At 44.7% G+C, this 27,955-nt stretch overlaps 1 protein-coding gene across 7 annotated transcripts; it reads right to left on the bottom strand.

Moving 5' to 3' along the window:
• Positions 1 to 84: 84 nt before the first annotated feature.
• On the bottom strand, positions 85 to 27,780 carry Pgap2 (post-GPI attachment to proteins 2). 7 transcript variants are annotated; one of them, XM_051192437.1, is made up of 9 exons: positions 27,625 to 27,780; positions 14,467 to 14,486; positions 13,807 to 13,920; positions 13,254 to 13,391; positions 11,246 to 11,420; positions 2,241 to 2,493; positions 2,046 to 2,140; positions 1,349 to 1,457; positions 85 to 1,135 (listed from the first exon to the last, which is right to left on the bottom strand). In XM_051192437.1, exons 5-9 carry the CDS (start codon positions 11,408 to 11,410, stop codon positions 1,005 to 1,007), a joined length of 753 nt encoding a protein of 250 aa, XP_051048394.1. In that variant the 5' UTR covers positions 11,411 to 11,420; positions 13,254 to 13,391; positions 13,807 to 13,920; positions 14,467 to 14,486; positions 27,625 to 27,780; the 3' UTR covers positions 85 to 1,004. The 7 variants fall into 7 exon arrangements, with proteins under 7 accessions (XP_051048394.1, XP_051048389.1, XP_051048391.1 ...); XM_051192432.1 differs by having other exon boundaries at positions 2,034 to 2,140; positions 27,625 to 27,779; XM_051192434.1 differs by lacking the exons at positions 14,467 to 14,486; positions 27,625 to 27,780 and adding an exon at positions 14,139 to 14,275 and having other exon boundaries at positions 2,034 to 2,140.
• Between the last annotated feature and the right edge of the window lie 175 nt (positions 27,781 to 27,955).

The raw sequence follows: 27,955 nt of genomic DNA, 5'->3' as shown, positions 1-27,955 counted from the left end.
GACCCCTGCCCTCTTGTCTGAGGGAAAGGTCTTACAAGCATGTGATTTGGGGGGGGGGTTGTTTTTTGTTTGTTTCGTTTTGGAGTTTTGTTTTGTTTTTCTGAGACAAGGTCTTACTGTATAGTCCTGACCTGCCTTGAACTCACTGTATAGACCAGTCTGGCCTTGAGCTCACAGATACCTGCCTGCCTCTGCTGTGCTGGGATTAAAGGCATGTGCCACCATGCCTGAGACTCCATTTTTGAGACAAGATCTCACTGTAGCCCAGGTTGGCATGGATCTTGAAGCAGTCCACCAGTCTCAGCCTCCAATGTGCTAAGGTTATAGTCACAGTTCAGTGTGCCCAAAAAGCTGGTGATTTAGATAGGAAGGGAAACACATCCTATACTTGATGCTTCTGGGCTCAGTCATCTGTCAAGTACAGAGCATTATTCTATCAGATGACCTCAGAGGCACCAGCAAAGCCTTTCCCAAGGCTTACACGGGAACACGATGAGGCTGAAGGGAAGAGTGTACATCAAGAACACCTGGGTAATTCACAGACAGACAACAGCTCTGGGGTGTGCACAGTAGGTCACCAGACATGTTGGTCATGTGAAGGACCTAGAGATAAATGGCTATGATCTTCAAGTAATGGGCCACTGCTCAGGGGTTCCTAGCCTCAGTGAAAAGTGTCATCATAAAGGTCAAAAACTAAAAGATGGTCATGACCCTCAGGACTTTTTTTTTTTCTTCTTTTTTCTTTTTTTAGCACCAAGTGGTGGAGCTTTCCTACCAGCTCAGTTCTTAGGACCTTTCAGTTAGTGGTGATGTTTCCTGAAAATCCTTGGGAGGGTTGGGGAGAAGTCAGCAGTGCTGGGGCCAGCCTTGGCATGCCCATGCCTGCTCTTCTCCCTCAGCCCCCAGCTTGAGAAGGGCCTGGAGAGGACTTGGAGATAGGGAAGGCCAGAGTGGTTGCTTGTTTCTGGGCAGTAGGTTGCCTCTTCCCAGCATCAGAGAAGGGTTTAGAATCTCTTTTCCTCGGGCTGAGAGGTTATTAGGAGCTCTTTGTTCCCAAAGTCCCACCAGGCTGTCATGTGGAACGCCATGTTGGTTAGGACAACAGTGTACTCCAGGATGGCAAAGATGGTATACACTGTTAGGAGGACACAAGGAATAGAATATGATGAACTTCTTGTTTTACCCTCTTACTGGCTCCTTAAACCATCACATGACCAGCCCACCACAGAGAACACAATGACAGCCAGTGCCCAAGACTACTACTGCCTACTATGAAAAAAAGAAAAGAAAAGAAAAACACAGCTGCTCTGTCACTTATGACCATTTACAGATCGTAGCCTGACCTCACCTCCAGCCTCACAATACATGTTGTGCCGGAAATAGACAGCCAGCGCCGAGAAGAAGGAGACGAAGTTGATGATGAAGAGCCGCTGTTTCCAGCTGTAGGACTTGCGATCCTAGAGGATGGGCTATCTGATCATTCTGCAGCTTGTTGGGTACTGCCGGCTTCTTAGACTCAGTTCCTAAATGCTGGGACTACCCCCTTGGTTCCCAAAGTGGTCATGGAAGGGTGTATAGACAGAGGCAGCAAAAATGATGAGCATGTCCACATTCCTGCACTTACGGGGACAATGAAGCCAAAGTGCTATCTCTTGCCCTTCCCACTTCAGTGGGATGGAATAGGAAAGATGCATGAGTTCACCCGACACTTTCAGGTGCTATGGGGCAAAGAAAGGCCATGTATGTGGGTGGGGTTATTATAAACCAGTCCACCGACTGTTTCTAACCCACTGGGCCTGGCTGCTACCCATCATTTTGGCCTCATTTCCAGGCTCTGTGCATTCTCCAGTACTACCCAAATGGTTGACTAGAATAAGTCAACCATTCTCCAAGCCTCAGCCCAAAGCCCCCATGCCCTTCTCCTGGCTTCCTAACAAAAAAGTCCTTAGTCACCCATCATTACCCACATCCTGAGGACAGTTGTCCTTGATCTTCTTCTGGGCTTCCTAGTGCCCAGTAGGGATAGACCGTACCTCCTGACTTACTGTGTGCTTCTTGGTCAGACGCCAGAGAATACAGGTGAGGAGCATGTAACTGAGGGATGCCGCGATAAACACAATGAAAGCGTTTTCGTGGATGGCTGGAGGGAGAAAGGATGGACATCACTCTCACCCTTAGGCAGGAAAGGGGGCTGCGTCCCCTTCCCGTGCCCTTCACCCCTCCCATGTACGGGCACCCACTGAAGTCCTCGGAGGAGGAGACGTAGGTGAGCACGAGCAGCGCGAGGTTCTCCACTACGTTGAGACTGAAGTTGAGGCGGCAGAGAAGGCGGTAACCCGGACACGGGGATGCACAGCTGAGGTAGTGGTTCCAATAAGCGAAGGCCGCCAAGAAGCGGGGTGCCGAATGCAGGCCAATGCAGAAGCGCCACACATAGCGTTGGGGAACCTCCCCACCAATGGCAGAGCTCACTGATGGCAGGTAATTGGGCACCTAGAGAGTTAATTGGGGAGTCTAGGGATCCCCTTTGTCGATCCCGCCCACCAGCAAGGCCTTCTTCCCATCTATTAAAGCCACTCCCTTTTCTTTCAAGTTCTCCTTCTGAAGCCCTCCTGAGACTTCCACTTCTAGGTCCCAGGACTGATGTTCATTCCCTAATCTGTCTGGGATTTGGACAAGGGTAAAGTTATCTCCATCTTTGTTGAAACTGGAACCTGCACATTTGAGCAGGTACGCATATGAGTTCATGTTCTCCTTATGCTGACATCTCAAGGTTGTGCCTGAATAAGGCTCTGTGGGCATCCCAGGATCCCAGGTTTGATTCCTGAAAACCAGGATGAGTCACAGACCTTTGGACTTTACTTGGAACAGTGCTACTCTGCTGAGCTGTTCCTGTCACTGCTCCCAGTGCCATTAGTCCCCCCCAGGCAGGTGCAGCAGTGTATAGAGGATGCTGGGAGTTTCTGAGGGGAGCCAAGAGTTCCAGGCAATCCCTATTGTAATCATGTGATGGTGTTTAAGAAAGTGGGCTCTTCTGTGAGGTAGAAGAGGGGCAGACACCTTTAATCTCAGCACATGGAAAGCAAGTTAGTTCTAGACCAGCCAGGAATACAAAAAAAAAAAAAAAAAGCCTATCTTGAAAGAAAAAAGAAAAGAAAATGTCCCTGTCCCTGTGCACCAATTCTATCCATCTTTCTCGTGCCTGGAACTCCTCATTCTTTGTGGAGCTGCAGCCTCACTCTTTAAGCTTGATGAAAGAGGGGAAGGAACACTCAAAGGAGTGCAGGAGTGCTGTTGTTATCTGTATGACAGGCAAGAGGATGGAAACAAGTGAGCAGTAGTTTAGATGGGGCTGGGAAAGTCAGGGGTGGGAAGAGGATCTCTTGCAAAGTAGTACTTTGCAAACTTTAACCCACATGGACTCACCTGGAAACTGTGACATGCAGGTCTGGAAAGTGAGAGTTGCTTTTGTAAAAGATTCAATACCAGAAGCTGTCAACCCACTGTCCACACTTTCTACAGACTTTTAGACTCAACAACAGCCAGGGAAGTGTAGAGCCCAGATAGTCAGCAACCCTGCTCTAACTATGAAGGGTCCAGTCTTTAGATCTTCAGAAACAGAATTCTGGGAGCTCCATTCCTTCCTTTCAAAGAAGATGCTGAATGAGCCTCTGGACTGCTGGTACAGTGGGCAATGCTGGAGGGACCTTCCAGGGCATGGAGTAGGACGTCCAGGGACCTCGCAGCCTCCACAGCACTGCAAGAGGAACCTAAATGCTGAGTTCTTAGAGAGAGGCTGCTCCAAAAACTGGGTCTGTTTCCCAGCTCTGTCTTTATCATTAGGTGACTTTGAGCAAGGCCCTCCATTCACCTCTCTGAGTACCAGTGTCTTCATTGGTAATAGAGTTATGTCACCTATCTTATAAGGTGATTTATTTAATTTTGTTTAATTAATTAAGACAGAATCTCACTATGAAGTCCCAGCTGGCCAGGCACTTGCTGTGTACACCAAATTGGCCTTGAATCACAGAGATCACAAAGATCCACTTGAGAGTTCTATGATTAAAAGCATTCACCAGTATACCTGGCTTTGTGCGGTGACAGAGCATCTACAGTGGGTATAAAACTGGTGGCTTTCAGAAATCAGGCTTTCATGAAAAGCCTGAGAAAAAGCCTGAGTCACAGGGCTAATGAGTATAAGAAACCAACTTAGAAGGGAAAGGCAGCACATCAGACAGAGAGTGATACCTCTTGCCTTTACAGCCTCTCTGATGCCCTGAGTTGGGTGGTCAAGTAGTCTGAAGACTACTTCCCAATCTCAGTTAAAGCCTACTGGGAGAACTGAAAACATTCTAGGTGGTAGCCCCTGACTAAGAGGAAGAGAAGGTTAGTGACTGTGAGACTGTCTTCACAAACTTCTTTCAGATTAAATGTGAGGCAGGATTTTAAGAGTAGGGACTGTGTCATCAATCACATACAAACATACACAATAATCAGGTAAATATTTCCACTTCCTTCTCCAGAACATCAAGTTTCCCTAATTTACTAACTGTGCCAACAACAACCTCAGAAATTATCAGACACCAGATACACACAGTTCATTCCAAACATCCCCATAAACCCAGAGCTAAAAGTACTGATGAGCAAAGTAACCCCTTCTAATAGAGAAATAGATCAGAAACTCTCAGGAGGAAAGTTCTGCAAAATCCCCTAACCAGCGACTGGAAAGATAGCTCAGTAAAATGTTTGTTGTGCAACCATTAGAGCTTGAGTTTGGGCCCTAGACTCCAGGTAGAAGAAGCCAGGCACAATGGCATGCACTTGTAATTCCAGTGATGGAGAGGCAAAGATAGGGAGATCCTTGAAGATCACTGGCCAGCCAGCCTAGCCAAATGAGACTGTTTTAAAAACAAAGTGGCTATGAGAACCCAAGATTGTCCTCTGGCACACATGCTTTATCAGATTATACCTCCCACTTTGTGTGTGTGTGTGTGTGTGTGTGTGTATGGTTTTTTTAAGACAGGGTTTTTCTGTGTAGCTTCATAGACCAGGCTGGCCTTGAACTCACAGAGATCCACCTGCCTCTGCCAAGTGCTGAGAGTAAAGGTATACACCACCACTACCCGGCTTCAGATTATACTATTAAAGAATAATTTTTTGGCCTCAGGCAAAAGTCACCACCCGCCCCCCCAACACACACACACACACACACACACACACACACACGTTATAAAAGATTATCAGGGCCAGGAAGTGATGGCGCACACCTTTAATCCCAGCACTCAGGAGGCAGAGGCAGGTGAATCTCTGTGATTTTGAGGCCAGCCTGATCTACAGAGCTAGTTCCAGGACAGCCTCCAAAGCAATACAGAGAAACCCTGTCTCAAAAAACCAAAAAACAAAACAAACTAACAACAACAAAAAAAGAATCCCAATTCAGTTTCAGTGGCAAGAGATGGCTCAATGGTTAAGAGAGCTTGCTGCCCTTCTAAAAGGGCTCAGGCAGCTCAATGCCACCTTTAACTCCAGCTCCAGGGGACCTGATGCTCTCTTCTGGCCTCCATGAGTACCCATACTTATGTGCACATACCCACACACAGTCACACATAGAAATAAAAATAACATCTTAAAAAAAAAAAAGAATTCCAACTCACTATATTGCAACCATGTCTAAGGACAGTCTCTTGTGTGAATAGATGCTAAGAGCAAGTATATATTCATCTTCATGCCTCTGACACACAACTTATATTCCTGGTCCCTCAGAAAAGGCCTAGTAGATTGATCTAGGAAACAGGAAGTCCTCCTGGTTTCTAGCTACCCTGAGTGGACACAGGTGTTGGAACCTAGGGCTGCCAGTAGAGAACCATGCTAGGAGATCCCAGAACAGGGATCATTCCCTAATCTGAGCTAAAACTTCTTTTTACTTATCCTGGTTCCTGGTCTCTTACACATCCTTAGTCCCTAGCTTCCTCTAAATTAGTTTTTCTTTAATCTCTTCCTCCTTTTCCTGCCCAATCCTGCCCAGCCCCCTCCCTTCCCCTCCCCCACATGCCCTCACCATGCTCTGCCCCAACTCTTTTGTACTTTCTGTAACCCTCTTTCAGATCCTAGAGTGGTGACTCTGCTCTCAGCGTTCCTGCCTCTAATTTCTCCATAAACCCTCACTTGTCCCCCACCCCTTTTGTCACATCCCTCTCTCTGGCCTTCCACTTTTCTCCTACTCCCTGACTCTTCCTTTAGCACTGCCTCATAACCTGCCCCTGCCCCGGGAGCTGGGAAGCCTGGAACTCACCCCACAGTCAGTGGCCACTGTGTACTCAAAGTGGAACACCAGAGACCAGATGATGCAGAAGAAGAAGCCGAACAGGGGGAAAGTGATGACCCACCAGACAAAGGCTGTGAAGCGGAGCCGGAACACGGTCCCATCGGGGTCCAAGGGTGCAGAGAACATCCTGTAAGGAGTGGTCAGCGCAAGGCAAGGGACACAACTTGGGGCCTGCTAGGATACCTGGGCCTGGGAAAGTGGAGCCTTTTCCAGAGCTGGTATAAGGAAAGAAGGACAGAAAACAAAGAGATGGGACAGGAGTGGCAGACAGACGGGGCAGCACTTAGGAACTATGGCACACTGACACTCTTGACAACAAGAGGATCCCAGGGGCCTGAACACTGGAACTGTGATGGCTTCACTTCACAACCACTACACTTAGGGCAACTGGGAAGGATCAGAAGTGAAAATGTTATTTTCCCACCACACAGAGAAGACAAAGGCCCAGAACTATGTCAAGATCAAGTGCCTGGACCAAAGCCTTTTGTTACCTGGCAGCTTAAGGCTCTAAATTAAGGACCCTTGGTTCAGACTAGCTAAGCCCTCCCACTGACCTGTCTGATCACATTCCTCCTTCTCAGCCAGGTTCAACTAGGAACAATGAGAGTGTCCTAGGCCCATTTCAGTAGAACTACAAGTTATCGGCCACTCCACCCCCAGGCTCTGAATGAACCAAGCCACAGGACAGCAGCATTCTGATCCTGTGGAGGACCAAATGTCCATTCCTTTCCCCTCTGAGAGGACCAGCTTATCCAATCCCAAATTTGGAGGAATATGAGGGTCTTCTGAGCCTTCTCCCTTCAGCTTCAGTTTAGTGTACTGAGTCAAACCCAGGAAGCCTCCATCCAGGTTAAGCACAAGCCCAGGAAGCTGGCCTTTTCCCACTCCCTTTTCCCCTGTCAGAAAGAAGTCCCTCCCCACAGACCCTTTGGCCCTGACAACCATGGCTCTTCCAGATGGGCTCCCTTTTGGGGCAAGCTGGGGAAAATAAAGATGGCTTTTGATTAAAGGGCTTAGACAAAATCTTTCCTTGGATCCCATACTTCCTCCCGTTAAGGAGGAAGTGGACCCTAGTCTACCAGACTAGCTCTGCATCAAGAATGGGGTGGAACGAAAGGCTGATCAAGAAACACTCACACAGTGCCCAGTGTTGGTGGCACATGCCTTTAATCCCAGCACTTGGGAGACAGAGGCAGGCAGATCTCTGTGAATTCAAGTCCATCCTGGCCTACAGAGCGAGTGCCAGGACAGGCTCCAAAGCTGCACAGAGAAACCCTGTCTCGAAAAAAAAAAAAAAAAAAAAAAAAAAAAAGAAAGAAAGAAAAGAAACACTTACACGGGGTGCTGAATGAAGAATCCTGGGCTGGGATTGAGGGCTCCAGCCAGACTGAAACTGCTTCAGACCAGAGGGTCCCACCCCCGGGTCCTCAGGGCCTGCCCTCCGCCCACAAAGCCAAGTTCTCCACGCCTGCCCAGGCACACAGCCTTCTCAGAATCAACAAGGCCACCTCATAAATCCCAGAACACTGAGCAACTGTAAGAAGTGATAGTGACTAAGGTCAGCCCACTGGCGTCTTTGCCAGGCATGGAGGCGGAGAGCTTTCTAAATATTGTGTCCAGGGGAGACAAGTGCCTTTTTAGAAAGGGAAAAAGAGAAAGAAGAATGGCATCTGGCTCTTTTTGACTGAAACATGACTGGGAATATTTTTTTTAGTGCACTAAGAGAGCTGCACTGCATTAAGAGAACCAAAGGGCCAGAGATATGGCTGAAGGGTAAATGTACTTCTCAAGCAGCCTGATGACCTGAGCTAGATCTCCAGAACTCATGAAAAGATGGAAGAAGATAACTGACTCTCAAAGTTATCCTCTGACTGCCACACGTGTGCATGCATGATATGTGCTTGAGCACACACACATAAAACAGTAAATAAAATAGAATCAGATCAGAGTTCTAGAATACAAAGTATCAGTGTCCAGCCTGCATTTGTACAGAAATAGCTAATGGTAGCTTGGGCTGTATCAGCAGAAATAGGGATGAACAGTATTGCTTGTGCCTGTATTGCCTAGACCTGCTAAAGTCCTATTATCCAAATCTAGACCCAATTCAGTTACCAACTGGATTGAGTCCAAGACATATTTAGGGCTGTAAGGATCCCATAAACCCTATCCTGGGTAGGTTACTTGCAAAAATTATAGCTATGCTGCCAGGACAGACTTAGGGGGTCTCCATTACTGTCATCTCTGCAGGACCGATGTGAATCTAGGAGGAGAGCAAAGCTCTATAGTTATCACAGCAAAGCCAAGACCAGAGCAGATAGTTGGGGGGAAAAGTCTGTAGTGCATGCCTTCAATCCCATCACTTGAAAGGATAAGGCGGTGGATCTCTGTAAATTCAAAGTCACTCTGTTCTATATAGCAAGTTCTAGATCAGCCAGAACTATATAGTGAGACCCTGTCTCAAATAAATAAATAAACAGACAAATACTCCCTCCAAATCTATATTTACTATAAAAAAAGAGTGTGCTCACTGTCAGTTACTAAACCTCTGTAGAACAGGTTCCCTAAAGAAGGGAGCTCACTGTTACTTGGAATATATAAGCAGAGGTGACATCAGTAATGATGGTGTATTATGCTAGGTTACTTATTTTATTTCCAGGGTTGGCCCTTCCTGGGATATTCTGGATAGGAAATTCAAAACATAAATGAAAAGCTTCAATTGTAGTCCCAGGGAATGGGGATGAAACTACTCATGCTCTAGTTCCCTAAGAGTGGGTAGTAGGTATCAGGTAGGCTGAGGTCATTGGTCCCGTTAGCCCTCAGGGCCAGCCAGAAGGGCAGAGCCAACAGCCTACTCTGTTTAACTTATAAACTGCAAAACCTTTTTAATTTTGTTTGGACTATCGGCCTTTCCCAAGTCACTAGACTGGGAAGTCCTAATAATCTACTCAGCAAATACTTTCTGACTCAGTGTAATGCTTCCTCTCATGGAGATTCCAGTATGGGGAGGAAGACAGATACAGATAGAGAATGAGAGAAATGTGGCAATAACACCAAGAATAATAGGCAGTCAGAAGAGGGAATTAAGTTTGCCTCAGAGAGGCTAGGCAAGGTGTTCCAGAGGAGGAAACACCTTGGAAAGGATTTTCAGGATGGACAAGAGTTAGGTAATGGGAACACATGCTGCATTATCTTAGGTAAACACTAAGGCAGGAAAAGATCTTAGATCACCTAGCTCAGTGGTTCTCAACCTTCCTTACATTATGGTGACCCTAAATCATAAAATTATTTTGTTGCTACTTCATAACTATAATTTTGCTACTGTTATGAATTGTAATGTAAATATCTGATATGCAGAATACCTGATATTTGACCTCTGGGGGTCAGAACCCACAGTCTGCGAATCACTAACCTAGCTACTCTCTTTTTTCCTAGTCCTGTTCCTCCTATTTATTTTTTTCTTAATTAGTGGAATGAGACAGGGTTTCACTCTTTAGCCCAGGTTGACCTTGATTTCAAGGGGTTCTTCCTACAGCAGCCTCCCTACTGCTGGGATTACAGGCATGAGCCACTACCTCTGGCTTCCTTATCCCTGATTCCTTATTCCCTCTGATATCTCTCAGCAAGCTGTGTAACCTCACTCAAAGCTCATGTCTACAAATCTGAAAAAAGTTTTTCAAGTCATACTCAACAAAAGAAGTGAAACCTAACCCCAAACTCCTAGATAGGATCCTCTGCTAGACTTAGACTTATGGACTGGATGGTTTTCATACAAGAGTCAGGATCATATGAAGGAAGTTGGTGGGGGCCGTCAGAGCTCTCTCTGAGGCACTAAGCTCCATATCCAGGCTCTGCCTCACCTGGGGCCCTGCCTCTGTATCTCCTGACTCACCTCCTAATCTTACAGTCTCTTATTCTTTCTCATTCTCTTCCTCCTCCTGTTTTCCACCTTTAGTACTCACCAACCCACCTTCCCATGCTGTCTCTACCTTGGAAAGGAGCAGGGCTGGCACCATCAACCTCTCTGTACACATAGAAACTGAAGCTCATTGGGCCTCAGGTAGTTCTGACACTCAAAGAATGAGGAGTATAATAGATGTCAACACAGTCTTACCCCATTTATTCTGGTATTTTATAGAGAAACTCTCAAATCTCTCTTCATAGCTCAAGCACCCTCAGAGGGCATGGAACTTACCCTAGAACACACATTCGTGCACATAACTAGGTCCCTCCAAAGAGTTTCTCTCACACACACAACCCTAATTGAAGCCATTAAATATAGGCATGTCCCTCACAATCACAAACAGACACATACATATACAAAATCGCATTCCCACAAATACAGGCATAAGCCACAGAAACACACTGCAAGACCTACACTGTCCTCTATCCTAGTCCTATCCTCCCCACATACTCCAGGAAACCTTGGAGCTCCTGAATCTGATCATCTATGAAGCAGTGATTGGACTCTGGGTTTTATTTCTTTGTTTTTAAGGCAGAGTCTCTCTATATAACCCTGGCTGGATCAGCAGTGAGATAATGTAGGGTCCACAAAAAGCCATATATTTCAATGCTTGATCCCTTTCTATCTGGAACTCACTATATAGATCAGGCTGGCCTCAGAGATCCATCTACCTGCTTTTGCTTCCAAAGTGCTGGAATTAAAGGCATGAACCTCGAGGCATGCCCCAGGTTCTGGATTTGGGGACTGACCAACTTTAGTGACCACAGTTCCTAGGACCTTTATGGAAAGTAGAAGGAGCCTAACTCATGAGACTTTAATTTACCCACCACCACCCAGCAACCCAGTATATTTGATGGAGCCTACAGGAGAGCTGGCTAATTCCGTTAACACCAAATCAGGGTTTCAGAAAAGGCCCAGACAGGTCTGAATATGAGCCACCGGTACCCTCCAAGCCCTACCCCACAGTGTGTAGATGTTGTCTCCTTGAAGTGGAAGAGCAGGGACCAAAGGATGCAGAACAAAAAGGCGACGAGTGGACAGCAGACCGTGATTAGGGCCACCATGGTAAAGCGGAGCCGGACTAGGGTCCCATCTCGGTCCAGCGTCAGTGGAACTTGGTACATCTTGTCAGACCTGAAGATGGAGGGCATGTTGTCAGGGTCCCAGGCAGCAGGGCTAAGGGCTCACTGGTAATACTAGCACGAATGCTCAATCCAGAACTTAGCTATGCTATAGGGTAGGGAGTGTGAGAAGACTCCTAAATGTTTACAGTTCCTGTCTTGGATAAGGAAGACTGGCTTGGAATCCCAAGGCAACACTCAACTTCAGTTTCTGAGGAAAGACAATGAACTTCATCTATACTAAGATAAAGCTTGAAACAGACTGCACAGTCTTCTCCTCATGCTTCTGCCTGGCTAGACAGGCCTTACACTACAAACCAAACTTAAAACCAGCTGGTAAACAGACTAGCCCATGTCCCCCAACTCTCACCCCTACCCCCAAGCCTCTGCCCCAGCCTCTTGGTTCATGGCCTTTCAGTTCTCACTGTTTCACTGAGCAGTGCAGGGCCCTGCTGCACTGTCAGGCCTTCCCAGACTCTGGGGTGCTATATGCAGGCACAGCAATCCAGTGCAGCAAGGACTCCATGGAAGCTGACAGAACCTCCATCCCGTGATTGTCCCTGCCTGCTGCCTCACGTGTTCTAAGGGTGAAAGGCTTTGCAGAATCAGGCCTGGTAAGAGCCTGGGCTTGCTGTGTGTAGGTCAGAGCTGCCTGGTCAGCTTCTGGTGGCTTCCCAGTGCCCAGTGCTTCCTGAGAAGGGGTGGAGGTTCCTAAAAACTGATTTTTCCCTCAGACAAGAATACCAGCCAGTGGTGGCTCACACCTTTAGTCCCAGCATTTGAGAGGCAGAGGCAAGTATATCTCTGTGAGTTCAAGGCTAGCCCAGTCCACATAGCAAGTTCTAGAACAACCAGGGCTCTGTTACACAGAGAAGCCCTGTCTCAAGAGAAAAAAAAAAGTTTCTAAGGAGAGGCACTGTAATTCGTAAATATACACTAACAACCCTAGTCCAACCCCTCTCAGTATACAGAAGGAAGGGAAGCTGAAGCAGGCTTCTACTCAGGATCAGCATTGAAGAAATGTAGCTATATATTTCAACTCTGATTTCCTTGATCCCTTTCTCTCTGGACCAAAATTCTACACAGGAAGGTCAGATTAGGACAGGAGTGAGCAAAGGACAAAAGAAAACAAACATGCCGGGCACAGTGGCGCATGCCTTTAATCCCAGCACTTGGGAAGCAGAGGCAGGTGGATCTTTGGAGGCTGGCCTGGTCTACAAATCAAGTTCAAGGACAGCCAGGTCTACACAGAGAAATTCCATCTCGAAAAACAAAAAAGAAAAAGAAAACAAATACTACATACAATATAGATGAGCCAATCTGCCTGTTTCCATTGTAAAGATGGAGAAACCAAGAGGAAGAGAATCTCTTCTTCAAGGCTCAGTCATTCCCAGTTTAGGTTTCTTGGTGCCAAGCTATAGCTGGCTCCAGACACTAAAAAAAAAACCGGCCCTTCTGGTCTCAAGCCATGACTCTTTCTGGCCCCACCCTTAAACAGAACTCTGAGCTTGAGCTGGCCTCCTAGCATTCCTGAAACAGGTGGCCACACCTCCACATTTTCACTTACCTTCCCAACCACCTCTCTGCCAGCCCAAGTTCTCAGGTCCTTCCTTCCCTTTGGGGCAATAAATGTTTGGTCAAGCATCCAGGAAACTGGAAGTGGCATTGATTACCCTCCTACATCCAACCCATTCCCTGAACAGGGCCCTACATAGGCGCACTTTCCCCATGCAGCCCATACCTAGACTGTATTTGAAATAGATTTAACCAGTCCTCCTCCTAATCCCCTAGGAACCTTTGGGCTCCTCTAACAGAAGACCAGATCTTCAGGTTGATCAGACCTTACCCCAGGAAGGGACGATGAGTTGGTTCAAGAACAGTTTCAGAAACAAACAGAAAGGATATTTGGTTCCACTTCTTGGCTGTGTGCCTGGCCTCCCTTTTAGGTGTGTGACCTTGGACAAGTCACCTAACCATCCTGGGCCTGTTTCAAATTATACAACAGGAGGAAATCACAAGGTTTAGATTACTTGTAAGGTCCCTCCAACTTGGTCCCTGCTTCACATCTCAGTTTTAGGAGTAAATTACCTGAAGCTCTGCTCCTAGACAGCTTTCACTTCTTCACAGGTACTACTTAAGCCAACTTTGTTTTATTTTAGTGTGTTTGGTGTAAAGAAAGGGTCTTACTGTGTAGCCCAGGCTGGCTGGAAACTCCCAATCCTCCTGTCACTGTTTTCCTGTTGCTGGGATTACAAGCACCACATAGGACTCTGAAAACTGCATCACTTGACATACAATCTCTTTTAATCCTATCTATTATTCTAGGAGTAGGTGCTGTCCTCTGGGTTCCCATTTCACAGAAGAGGAAACTGAGCCTTGGGATGGTTAAAAACACTTACTCAAAGCCACAGGCTAGTAACTGGCAGAGCTGGGATTCAAAACTAGACTATGAGGTTCCAAGGCTCCCCCACGCCTCCATCCGCAGAGCCTGGAGGGATCTTGAGCCGGAGTCCCTGCGGAGTAAAGGCAGTGCTTAATCCCAGCATACCTAGCCCCACCACAGAACTAGCAGAGGAGGTTGGCTCAGTGTCTGGAAGCCTACAGTTCCCGGGGTTCCGAGTGTGTGCACAAGGCGGGCAGGCACCCGGACTACAGGCCTGGGGAGGCCGGACTTCGTGGCGGGGCTCCCCGAGGTGACCCTGTGTCCCAAACCGGCTATTCTCTTACTCACCCAAGCGGTGGTGGCTAGGGGGCCGGACCCGTAGGCAGGGGCGCGGGAACCTGGAGCCCCCGCCCGGCCCAGGGGGCGAGTAGGAGGGGGCGGGTCGCAGCAGCAACGTGCGGGGCGGGGCTGGCGTGTCTGGGGCGGATCTTAGAGAGGAAACTGGGCCCGTATCTACACTGGCTCCTCCCCGCTTTGGGGACCGCGACCCCTGGCTTTCCTGACCAAGCTTCTCTAGGAATACTCTGTCCCCACTATTTTTGCCTGCGTGGGAACAGCCAGAAGGGCCCTGGACACCTAGTTTTGACATGTTGGATAAGTCACCTTGTCATCTTACCTCTGACTGCATGCCATCACCTGTTGAAAGAACATAAAATTAATTCAGTAGGACCTACATTTCTTTCCCTAGTCTTCCACCCTCATTCTAATCGAATTATCCAGTTTTGCATTTCGTAAACATTAAGCCAGTTTTTCCCCAGCCTTGGTGCTTCTCCCTCAAACTTTGCTCCCTATGGCCGGTTACAGCCTACAACAGAAGGATCCGGGAAAACAAACAAGAAACCCCACAGATACCACCTTGCAGGTAGTAAGATAGATACTGTAAATCTACTACAAATCCTGGGCCAAACCTGTTCCCGCATTCTATCAGAAGAGGGCGCCCTATCCTGTCTGACAGCTCTAGTGCGGGGGGTGGGGTGGGGTGGGGGGGGGGTTGAAAGGATGAGGAGGTGGAAGTTCTGCTGGTCCCAACTGAAAGGTTCTTCATAACAAAGAGAAACCAGCTCCCAGTGTTCTTTTCTGACTGTGGTCTGGCCTAGATTGATCCATAAAGAGGAAAAAAAATCTCTGAAAAGATTATCCTACCAAAAAAGGAAGGAGGGGTTGAGGAACTAAGTATCTGTTTCTCCTCTAGGCATCTTGGGGATTGCAGATACAGAACTTCTGAGCCAGTTATCAGCACTTAAACCCTACTTAAATTCTCACAGTAATAACATGTTTTGGTATCCTCTATATCCTAGGTACATTTCTACTGTTAAGCTTGCTAGCATGTGTCTTTAACCCACTGAGCTCCCTTTTCCTTTCCTTCTTTTTTTCCCCCTTTTCTTTTTGAACAAGGTTTCAGGCAGTCTTTGAACTCACTATTGTAGCCAAGAACAGCCTTGATCTTGAGGAAAGTGTGTAGATTACAGGTATACACCACCAAGCTCACTAAGCTACACAAATTTATTTTTTTGTGTGTATATGATGTACATCATGTGTTTTTATGTGGTGTGTATGTGTGTGTGGCCTATATATGTCATGACTTGTAAGTGGAAGTCAGAGCAAAAATTTCAGGGATCAGTTCTTCTCTTACTACCATGGTTTCCTTCCTTCCAGAGATAAATCTCAGGTTATCAGGCTTTCATAGTGTTTTTACCAGAGGAGTCTTCACAGCCCCAAAGCAACTTTCCTTGACTGAATTCTCTACCATGTCTTAAGATTTCCAGAACAAAAAGACTAGTACCATTTTATTAAAATGACCACTTTTATTTTGTTGTTGTTTTTGAGACAGGGTTTCTCTATGTAGCCATAGCTATCCTGGAACTCACTCTGTAGACCAGATTGGCCTTGAATTCATATTCACCTGTCTCTGCCTCCTGAGTGCTGGGATTAAAGGTGTGTGCCACCACCACCAGGCAAAAAATGACCACTTCTATCCAGTCTCTGCAACTAGATTTGTGTGTCCTGTCTTGAGGCTTCATGTCTTCTGTAGGTTGCACCCCAGTAGTGCCTACTTCTTGCTCTTGTTCCTTATTTTGATTCCTTGACTGTTCCTATGGCCCTAAATACTGGCTCTGGAGGTTGGGTCCTTCAGTTTCCAAATTACTACCAAAGTCTAGCTTGAGGGTGTAGACTGTACAGTGTAGACCATTCACCTCAGAGTTCTGAGTCTGTTCCTTTATCTGTAAAATGGCTTAAGGGATATCTATATCACAGTGTGCTGTGAGAATTGAAATAATATAGGCAGGCACGGGGAAAGTACCCAATATGTGAAGGCTGTTTCAGCTAGAAACACAAGCTACAGTCAGAACTTATCCTAAGCCTTCTCTGACCTCAGTGGTCAACAAGCCCCTCTAAATGTATTTTGGTCCATTTGGTTTATGGAAGGAAAAGCAGACAAGTGTGTTCTTACAACATGCCAGTGACTTTATAAATACTCTTCCATTTGCTCCTCTTAATAATCTGGACAGGTGAATTTGGTGAAATCCATCGTTCAGATAAAGAAGCCAAGCAAACAGGTGTGGTGGCACAAGCCTGTAATTTCAGCAGGAGGGAGGTAGAAGCAGGAGGACCAAGAGTTCAAAGACATCATCAGTTGCATGGCAAATTTAAAGCCAGCCTTGACTCTGCCTCTAAAAGGAAAGAAGGAGGAATGTAAGTGGCAAGATAGCAAGGTATTCACTGTCAAATATGACAACTTCAGCCATTATGGTAGAAGGAGATAACCAGCTCCCATAAACTCTTCTGACCTTCACACACAAGGTGGGTACTTGCATGCATATAGACGCGTGCGCGCACGCGCACATACACACACACACAAAATATTGTGTAAAAAAAACATTAGAAATTGAGTGAGCAATTAGGGCTCCAGTCTCCCCTCAACCAGCAGGCATTCAGTGCTTCCTAACTTGGCATTTTTCCACTGTCCAAGTAGCTGCTGCTGTTGATATTTTCTGGTATCTCTTGTTCTCCTGTAGATTTGTTTATATCTGGAAATACCCTAGACAGGCTGTGCCTTAAATAGCATCATCAATGTCCAGTTTTAGCCAAAGTTACTGTTCAGTCTCCCTGTGCACACCCACATACCACACCCTTTCAAGCAGACTCAGTGTTCATAAAGATATTCCAGCATCCAGTAGCAAGGAGGCAGTGTACAAATGGGGGGGGGTAGATAAAAAGGGAATATAGAATGTGTCAAGAACAGCTCTGTGAGGCTGAAGAAATGGCTTAGCAGTTAAGGGCCCTATCTGCTTTTCCAAAAGACCTGGGTTTGATTCCCAGCGTACACATGGTGACTCATAACCAACTGTAACTCTGGCTTCAGGGAATCTGAGACCCTCTTCTGCCTTCCTAGTGGTTGAACCATGCACATGGTACACATAAGTAAATGCAGGCAAAACATCCATCCACAAAATAATAAAGAAAAGAAAAAGATATGTCCTATAAAATTGCTTCATTGTACTTTTTCCCTACCACTCTCAAATTACAGCTGCATTGACTCATTCTTTTCTTTCTATTTATCTATCTACCTATTTATTTATTTATTTATTTATTTATTTGTTGTTTTTCAAGACAGGGTTTCCTGTGTAGCTTTCAAGTTTATCCTGGGACTTGCTCTGTAAATCAGGCTGGCTTAAAACTCATTCAAGGCTAGCCTGGTCTACAAAGTGAGTTCTTGCACAGCCAGGGCTACACAGAGAAACCCTGTCTCAGAAAAAAAATTATTTTTATGTGTACAAGTGTGGATATGGCTGAGTTTACGTATCTGCTATTTATGCAGAAGCCCAACATGGTCAGAAGATGGCGTTAAATCTCCTGGAACTGGAGTTGTGAGCCATCATGTGGGTGATGGGAACACAGCCCAGTCCTCTGCAAGAATAATAACCATAATGGAGTAATTGCTCTTAATCACTGAGCCACCTCTTCAGCCCACATTGTCCCTCCCCACCTTTTACTTATTTATTGGCAGGCTCTCACTTTTAGCAGTGGCTGCCCTGGAATTCACTGTGTGGACCAGGCTGGGGGAGCTCATTGAGATGTGCTTACTTTCACTTCCCCAGTGCTGGGCTTAAGGTTTGTAGCCCCATGATTTTTCCCTCTTAAAACACAGACCTGACCTTGTCCCTTCTTTGCTGCTAACCAATTATTTAGTAACTCTCCATAGCTTTTATGATCAGGGGCAAATTCCTTAGTATAGTGGTCAGCAGTTTCATATCTGGTCACCCTCTACTTCAGCAATTACATTTTGATACCCTAGCTTTATCCCCCTCGTCCATGAAACTTTGATCATCTGTTTTATTTCTACAACCTATGGCCATCTGCCTATCTTCCTACAGCTGTAATATTATATATTGTCTACCACGCTTTTATTAGGACTCTGACCACAAAGTAGCAAATGACTTCCTTGTCTATTGCCCAGTCTAATTTCAATCACCTTTCTGGGAACTCTCTTACTTTTTGAGATAGTTTCAATCTGTGGCCCAGACTGACCTAGAAGTTACTATACTATATTATAGCCTAGGCTGACCTCAAACTCATAGCAACCCTCCTACCTCAGTCTCTCAAGTATTCAGGAGTTAGTTTAAGAAGGCAACCCCCACTTAATTGATTACTTGATCTTTCAGCCTAGTGCAGGGGCAGGAATAAAGTAAAAGTGCAGGAAACATTTGATGTAATTAATTGAACTGGGCTTTAAAGAATGGGTGTATTAAAACAGATCTAGCAGCACTTTAAGAATTTCAAGATAGGCTTTTGGAGAGCAATTGATAGAGGCTGTGATGAAGGGAGGATGGCTGGGGAGGAGGCAAAAGAGACAAAGATATGGGCAATGCTAAAAATCCAGGCCAATTCTGGCCCTGCCTTGCTGGAAGCTGTAGGAAAGCAAGTTCATCCTAAGCTGATGAGGAGTATTGCTTTTTCAAGATATCTTTGTCAAAATCAAGATACCCTCCTTGGATGGTTTTGTCTTTTTTTGTTTTTGTTTTTTTCCGGAGCTGAGGACCTAACCCAGGGCCTTGTGCTTGCTAGGTAAGCCCTCTACCACTGAGCTAAATCCTTAACCCCCTCGGATAGTTTTAAAGTCCACATTCTGGGGCTGAGGTGTAGCGGCATCTAGCCTTGCTTTTGTGTTAGTGGCCTATCCCTTTGGGAGACTCTAGGGCTAGCTGATCAAAGAAGAGGATCTTACCTCCATCCTTGAGGATGTGACTTTGGGCCCAGCTGGCTCATTCGGTAGAACATGGGACTCTTAATCCCAGGAACATGGGTTCATGCCCCAGATTGGGTACCAATTTGTTATGGAATTTCTTGTCCCGCCAGTTCCTGCCGCTGCTTCATCCCCAAATAAACACACAGACGCTATATTAATTATAAAACTATTGGTCAATGGCTAGAGCTTCTTACTGGTTAGCTGTCTTATTATTAACCCATTTCTATAAATCTATGTATTCCTACATGGTCTTGGCTTACCAGAGAATGCCAGGACTTGTTACTCCTTTGGTGACTGCATGGCATCCTTTCCAGTCTCTCCCTGCCTACCTTCCCCAGAATTGTCCTTGTCTTCTAGTCCTGCCTATCTTCTTGCCTCTACTGGCCAAACAGTGTTTTATTCATCAACCTATAAGAGAAACATATATACAGAAGGAATCCCCCACACTGAGAAGACAACTCCATAATAACAGCACTGCCTATTCTTCCAGATGATCCAGAATCAATTTCCAGCACCCATATGACAGCTCACAACCATCTGTAATTCCAATCCTAAGGGATCTGGTGCTCTCTTCTGGCCTCTACAGGCACTTCTTGCACATGGTGCACAAACACATTCAGACAAAATACTCATACACATAAAAATAAATAAAATCTCGAAAAATAAAAATAAACTTGTCAGGCATGGTGGTGCACACCTTTAATCCCAGCACTTGGGGGTAGATGCAGGCAGATCAATGAGTTCAAGACTAATTTGGTATACCAAGTGAGCTTCCAGGACAGGCAGGGCTACACAAAGGAATCCTGTCTTGGGAAAGATAAACTTCAACCCCAGGGTTATCCATCTAATTCTAGTACCCTGACAAACAGTAATAGAATCCTCATTGTTCTAAAGAACTTTGGCTTTTCTGTTGCTTCTAGAATGAAGTCTCAGATTCTGATCCTGGATATAGTGAGTGCTTTTCTGACTCTACCTGTGTTTCCCCACTCATCTCATCTGGAATATTCTTACCTTGCACTTCCATCTTAGCAAATTCCATTCTTCCTATAAAGGTATTTTAATAGCATGACATTTTGCTAAATTAAGAATTAATGTCTATGGCAATCACTAAAATAACAATATTGTGAAAGAGTATAGGAAGAGAGGCCAGCACGGTCTATATAGTGAATTCTAGGATAGCTACATATTGAGATTCTACATTGCAAGGAACCATGGAATTAGCTTGGCCTAGTTGCCTTGCCTTGAGAGGCATCATCATGGGTTTTTCAGGCTAGAGTCCTGGACTCCGGGGGCATAATATGCCTTCCAGCTCCTGAGAGACTGACATACTCCCTCAGGCAGTGAAGTGTTAGAGGCAGTTATGTGTCTCTGTATGTTCCTTTAGTAGTCAAGGCAGCATGAAGACTTGAAAGGACAAACTGGTCTTAGATGTTAATCTCATGTACCCTGTATAGCTTGCAAACTTCATTGTATCCTGGCAACTGCAACTGTATTGCTCCTGGCAATTACCATTATATTCTGTTTCTGATAGAGGTATAAAAATCTGATTGCTCTCAATAATTGTTACAGCCTCAGTTGTGCTACAGACCCTTCAACTGTCCTGATTTAATTCCTTGCAGCCACACAAGTGACCTTGGCCCCATAAGTAAGCACAGGCACTTACAAGTGGTACCAGAACAGAGACCTGAAATATGGGAATTTAAGAAAAAAATAAAAAAGGGAAAACAACTTAAAGGCAAGGAACTCCTGGGAATAGTGTGCACACAAGTATAAAAAGTCAGGAACCTCCACTGGAGTGGGGAGTGAGGGGGGGGGAACCACAGGGTTGAAGGAGCAACAAAGTTGCTGGTGTTAGGAGTCAAAGAGGGACACCATCAGTTGATGAAATCTCTGGAGTTCCTTAGTAAACTTCAGCCTACTTTCCCTGAAGAGAGATTTCTGAATCCCAGAACTTGGTCCCAACTAGGAAGGGCAATTCAGGGAGAGTTGGATGTAAGGGGACCAGAAAAAAATTCAGCTTTGGAAATAAATAAAAACAGTAATAAATAAAGATGACAGTTAAAATTAAAAATGACAGTGATCAGTAAAAGGCAGAACTGACACTGAGAATGGTAGAAGACTCAGAACCTGTCTCTCTGTGATGAGGAAGAGGGTATTCCTCCTCCCTGTGATGCTTTTGACCCCTGCCTCCAGCTCCAATGTCCTCCACTCCTAAAACTATCCATCAAGTACTCTTCTTGATAGCATCAAAACTTTTTTTCCTGCTTTGTTTCATTTATTTCTGAAGTTGTTGGAGAGGTTTCTCACTCTCCATAAGAGGATTAATACCTTTTAAGTCATGTAACGGGTCTCCCAGCCAAAAGACTTTGTATGGAGATGGGAGAAGACATGAAAGAATTTTCTTTTATTGGTGAGTGAAATGCCTGATCCTAATAACTCAGGACAAAGATTTAAAAATTATTCACCCATTTCATTTAAAACTTTTTTTGTCTTTTCAAAACAGGGTTTCTCTGTGTAGCTTTGGAGCCTGTCCTGGAACTTGCTTTGTAGACCAGGCTGGCCTTGAAGTCAAAGAGATCCACCTGCCTTTGCCTCCTGCATGCAGGGATTAAAGGTGTGGGCCACCACCACCTGGCAGGATCTTTCTTTTTAAAGACTTCTTTCTCTTTATGTGCACTGGTGTTCTGTCTTTGTGAGAATGCCAGATCCACTGAATCTGGAGTTACAGTTATGAGCTGCCATGTGGTTGCTGGGAATTGAACTTGGGTCTTCTTGGAGAGCAGCCAAGGTTCTTAACCACTGAGCTTTTCCCAGCCTTGACTTTTTTTTTTTTTTTTTTTTTTTTTTTTTTTTTTTGAGATAATTTCTCTATGTAGTCAAAGCTGTCCTGGAAATCACTCTGTAGATCAGGCTGGCCTCGAGCTCCATCTGCCTCTGCCTCCCAAGTGTTGGGTTTTAAGGACATATGCCACCACTGCCCGGCAAGCAGCCCTGACTCTTAGGTGCTTAGTATGGACCAACTGCTATTTTTACATTGTCTCTCTTTGATTATATTTCTGGGGAATCATTTCTTCCCTCTAACTGGAGGATCTTAGCAAAAGCTTGTCTTATCGGGGTTAATATTTACTGAGGAAGACTGATTATTTAAAAAGATGTCATGACCAAGATAACAGAAAACAACAAAATAGGATGTGACATCTGTCACTCCATTGATCTCCAGGGTTGATTCGGCTGATCTGGCTGGCTAGACGATGTCCCCTTCCTCCCTCACCACTCCATATGCTTCCCTCCTGAAGCTGTGAAGCTGCAAAGATGCATGTTTGGTTGAAGAGGACAACCTTCCTGGAATAAAGGAGGACTGGTCTTTGGTCAAAGGTATATGAGTAGCTGAGTTCCCCTGCTAGAACCTCCAAACAAGCTTTTAAGAAAACAACAAAGCCAGAGCTGGTGGTGGCATGCCTTTAATCCCAACACTTGAGAGGCAGAGGCAGGCAGATCTCTGTGAGTTGAGGTCAGCCTGGTCTACAGAGCTAGTTCCAGGGCATACAGGATGGTTACACAGAGAAACCCTGTCTCAAAAACAAAAAACAAAACCACTCCCTTATCCCCCCCCCCCAAAAAAAAGAAGAAGACAAAATGATGTACCATAACTTTTGAAATGTTAACAGAAGACATATAGTGATGCTCAACAACAGATTACATGTCCTCCTGAGGTTTATGGACAAATCAATGCTTTGGTTTTACAGGTATGGCATACATTACCAAATTCTGGAAAAAAAGACAGAGGAACTGTCTAAATTAGAAAATGAGCTATATGAAGATTTTGGTTCTCATCTTTTGGAGGTGATCAATTGCCGGATAGTTGATGGGGAGTTGGAAATAATTATAAACAAATGGCATATGAAAATACTAATGCTACATCCCAGACTGCCATTCATCTCCTTAGAAAGAGAATATTAATGGTTACATCCATCTCTATGCTGATATACTCAAATGCCTTCATATACTCAAGGGTTAAACATGGTTGTGTCCCTCCAAAGGTAAACAATGTCTTTTGTTGTTGAATTACTGCCAGACAAAAGAAATGCATAATGTCAAATAGCCCAACTTTATGTCAAAAGTTTGTTGCTAATGCTTTTAAGAAAAAAATAGTTGCTGGGCGGTGGTGGAACACACCTTTAATCCCAGTGTGCAGGAACCGATCTCTGTGAGTTCAAGGCCAGCCTGATCTACAGAGCTAGATCCAGAACAGAGAAATCCTATCTCAAAAAACTAAATAGAAAAAAAAAAAAATCTAACAATGCTTCTATATACTCTGCAAATCCTTTTCAGAAATTTTACCAATGGTTTGATATAACCCACATCACAGGCATTCCTTATAACCCTCAGTGCCAACCATTTTTTTTTTTTTTGAAAAGACTTAATGAACAGCTTAAATATTATTTAAAAATAAAGGAGGGGGGAAGGAAAATATGGCTATTCCTCACAATATTTTATCTTCTATCACATATACTTAATTTTTTTAATTTGAGCAGGATAGCCTCACTGCTGCAAAATGTTTTTGGGTCCCTCTGAAAAACTTGAAGGTCAAAGTCCTTTGAAGAGATGTTATATCAGGTCCATGGAATGGCCTGATCCAGTAATTCACTGGAGCCGAAGCTGTTTGTGTTTTCCCCTCAGAGTGATGAAGAGCCTGTGTGGACACCTGAAAGACTGACTCGACTTGTGCAAGATGGACCAAGAAGTTCCAAAGCCTGTACAGAGGCTACACCCCAAGAACAGGAAGAGAACTAGGCAATGGAGTTGTCGAACCAAGAAAGAGAGTCTTCCTACCCATAATGACTCAGATGAAGAAACTAGTGACTGAGGGAAGAGACTTGGTGAAATCTCAGGGGAAGGGTATGACTGCAGAATTGCTGAGTTTATGTTTATGTCAATGACTCTGAGATCTTGGGTGCCCCCACTACTAATCATATTGTTCCCAAGCAGAGATGGTCACATGATAATTGAAGTATTGATGTTCAGGCCTTCCTTGCATGTTAATATTCACCATTCAACATTCAAAGTTAGATGAATTATCCTCTTCCACTGCTGCACAAAACCTGGCCAAGATTTTTGTTCATTATTTTTCTGACTAATTGGACTCAGTTCATAGGAATGTCACTGGGAATTTTTTTGCTGGTTATACTGGGAAGCATTATAGTCTTGAGATGGATTTGCTACTCCATATCTGCTTTAAATATTGATTTACATACCTTAAAATTAAAAAGTAAAAAAGGTGGAATTGAAGGGAACCATGGAGTTGGCTTGGTCTACCTGCCTTGAGAGGCATTTAAAGTCCATGGCTCCTGGGGTACAATGTGCATTCCAGTTCCTGAGAGACAGTGAAGCTTTCAGGCTACATTGTGTTTCTCAGGTGACCTTGGCCTACTATATAGTGAGTAAAAAAAAAAAAAAAAAATCCTAAATTTTGTTTAGATTTATTTATATTTGTTACTGGTGTTTGGCCTACTTTATGCATGTGTATATGTGCATACCCACAGAGGTCAGGAGAGGGTGTCAGATTCCTTGGAACTTGATTTAACAGACAATTGTGCCTGTCATCATGAAGGTGCTGGGAACTGAACCTGGACTCCCTGCAAGGGCAACAAGCATTCTTAATCACTGAACAATCTTTCTGCCCCCAAAATTAAAAAAAAAAAAAAAGAACTAGCAAAATGGTTTAGCAGGCAAAAATACATGCTGTGCAAGCCTGATGCCCTGAGTTCAGAGCCCCAGAACTCACATGAAGAACAAACTCCTGCAAGTTGGTCTCTGTGTGTCATAGCATGTATATACATACACACAATAATAATATTAAAAATACAATAATAATAATATTAAAATACAACTGAGACTGAAGAAATGGCTCAGTGGTTACAGACAAAGTTTAGTTTCTAACACCTGTGTAGGGTAGCTCATAGGCACCTGTAACACTCACACAGACACATTCACTTACATAGACAAATATTTTTTTTTCTGAGACAGGGCTTCTCTGTGTAGCCCTGGCTGTCCTGGAACTCTCTCTGTAGGCCAGGCTGGCCTCATACACAGAGATCTGTCTGCATCTGCCTCCTGAATGCAAATAAATGTTTTTAAAAAGTAATTAAAAATCAATACATAAAATTATAAATAAATCTCAAGAATATCAATACACATATAAAGCATTTGAGCTATGGTAGGGAGGAGTTAAATACAGAGTTATCCCATATCTCAGTAATTCAATTCCTAGGTATAAACACAAGTGGAAAAAATGTTTACAAAAAGCTTGAATACAAATGTTCATAACAATATTATCCATAATAGCTAAAATGAGGAAATCCAAATGTCCCTTAATTGATTCATAGACATAAGATGGTATATCTGTGCAGTGGGGATTTTAAAAAAGATTTGTTTATTCTTATTCATTTATTTGTACATACAGTGTTCTGTTTGCATATATATTCCTGCACACCAGAGAGGGCACCAGTTCACATTATAGATGGTTGTGAGCCACTATGAGATTGCTGGGAGTTCACTCATGACTTCCGGAAGAACAGTCAGTGCTCTCCACCCCTTTTATAATTTTTATTTTTACATGCATTGGTGTTTTGCCATGGGTGTTGGTTGAGTTACAAACAGTTGTGAACTGCCATGTGGGGGCTGGGAATTGAAACTGGATCCTGTGGAAGAGCAGCCAGTGCTCTTAACCGCTGAGCCATCTCTCCAGACCCCAATGGGATATTATTAAACTATAAAAAGAAATGTTTTGAGGAATGCTATCCATATCACATTATCCTAAGTGAAAGCACCAGACACAAAAGACAGATATGATTCCATTTATATTACATAACTATAATAAGTAAATCTATGTAAGAAAGAAATTAAGTATTTGCTAGGGCTTGAGGTCAAAGGTAGATAGTAATTACTTAATTATTCAAGGGTGTAGGGATTTATTTTTGGTAGGGATTTTTAGGGGGCTATAAAGAGTTTAGAGCTGGGCTGTGGTGGCACATGCCTCTGAGTTCCAGGACAGCCAGGGTTACACAGAGAAACCCTTTCTCAGAAAAAAACAAAAAACAAACAAAAACAAAAAACAAAAAAACTTCCCCCACTACCGGGGGAAAAAAAAAAACCATAAATAGAAAGACCCCTAATGACTGTTGTTGCCTGTTTTGTTTTTGAGACAAAGTTTCAAGTATCACAGGCTGGCATTACACCCTACCTGCTAATGACTTTCTGATTCAGAACAAAGGCAAGGAAGGGTGCTGGAAAAGCAGGGCTATTTGGACAGAGGAGTTCAGGGAAGGTGGCTGCAGATGGATGTTCAAACTAGCTTCCTGTCAGACAAGCTATACATTAACTTTTCTTTCACTTATATACTGAACACATACAATGTATCATACTTCTACTTACTATCTTATTTCATCTTCACACTACTTCATTTAAAAAATTGTATTGCATTTATTTTGTATGTGTGCACATGTGTGTGTGTTTGTTCCATAAGCTTGTATGGATGTCTGAGGACAATTTTCAGGAGTTGGTTCTTTCCTTTCACTATGTAGGATCCAGGGATGGGAACTCTGGTTAGTGGGCTTGACAGTTGTTTACCTGAGCCATCTTGCAGCCATTTGATCCTCCTACCTCCACCTCTGAAATGCTGGGATTATAGGTATGCACCACTAAATCCAGTTTATGTGGTGCTGGGGATTGAATACATGGCTTTGCACATGGCAGGCCAGCACTCATCAACTGAGCTACAGCCCCTGTCCCCCTACCCAACATCACTTCGTTTTTAAGATGTTTCTAATTCTCGTTGTTACTTTCAAAAACATTGATGGATTCATTTAAAATTCTTAGCAAATCTCGTTTCAGTTGTCTACTGATGTCTCAGGAGGTGATGGAGGTATGCACACTCGTTTTCTGAGTGCAATCCTGCTATTCTGTGAGTGAGACCTCAATAACTAGACAGGCCTGGTTTCTAAACAGGTCCATTCCTTTGCTCTTAGCTAGATCCTAGGAGAAAACAGACACCAAAAGGATGAAAACATAGCTTTGACCAAGACCAGGGAAGGGAGGAGGCTATGAACAGAAAAATAAATAAGATACAAAGTAACAAGGTCCTGATTAGAGGACTGCCCAAACATCACCCCAACTTGTTGAGGTTAGCAAATGTGTCCTGGAGAAAGGCAGGACATTTGCACCAACCCATCCAGAACAGTACAGGTTCTGAAGGTGCAGCTGAGGCAGAATCCTCGTTGGGATCAAGCCTTATAATAGATCATTGCTCAGATCTACCTTAGAGATTCAGAGGAAAGTATGTGAGAGGAGTGGCTTAGACCAGCAAGAACAGTGGAGACTGAGGGTCTCGGAGTGGCTGCTGACAAGCCACAGGGACCGACAGGTATCCCAAAAGGGTTTTCCAGCTCCGTAAGTGTAAGCTGGGTGGCCAGAGAGCCTTCCCATCATTGCCCTCAGACTTGAGCTAAACAAGCGTAGAACAGTTACCATGTCATCCTTGGGCCTTCCCTCTGATTGGCCGGAGCTTCCGTAGCCCGAGTCTCCGCGCTCCAAGGAAAGGGGCGGAGTCTCAGCACAACGTCACCGCTGTTTGGTGCTCACCATTCTAGCCACTCCCCAGTCCTCTTCGAGGGGCCCTGTGTGACGTCGCGACTCTCTTATCAGCCAACCGTCGCGGCACAGTGGGTGGGACTCCACGTCCCTCCCCATCGTCCCTCCTTTTTTTTTTTTTTTTTCCTTCCCACCCAATTCCTCACGCCCCTCCTCTTCCCCTCTGCTCCTTCTCAGAGACCGCCTTCACGTTCGGTTTCAAAAGGCG

The sequence above is a fragment of the Phodopus roborovskii genome, unplaced genomic scaffold (genome assembly GCF_943737965.1).
Source record: "Phodopus roborovskii unplaced genomic scaffold, PHOROB, whole genome shotgun sequence".
In the NCBI taxonomy this organism is placed as follows: domain Eukaryota; kingdom Metazoa; phylum Chordata; class Mammalia; order Rodentia; family Cricetidae; genus Phodopus; species Phodopus roborovskii.
The sequence above is the reverse complement of the archived record's forward strand: the minus strand, read 5'-3'. Positions and strand labels throughout refer to the sequence as shown.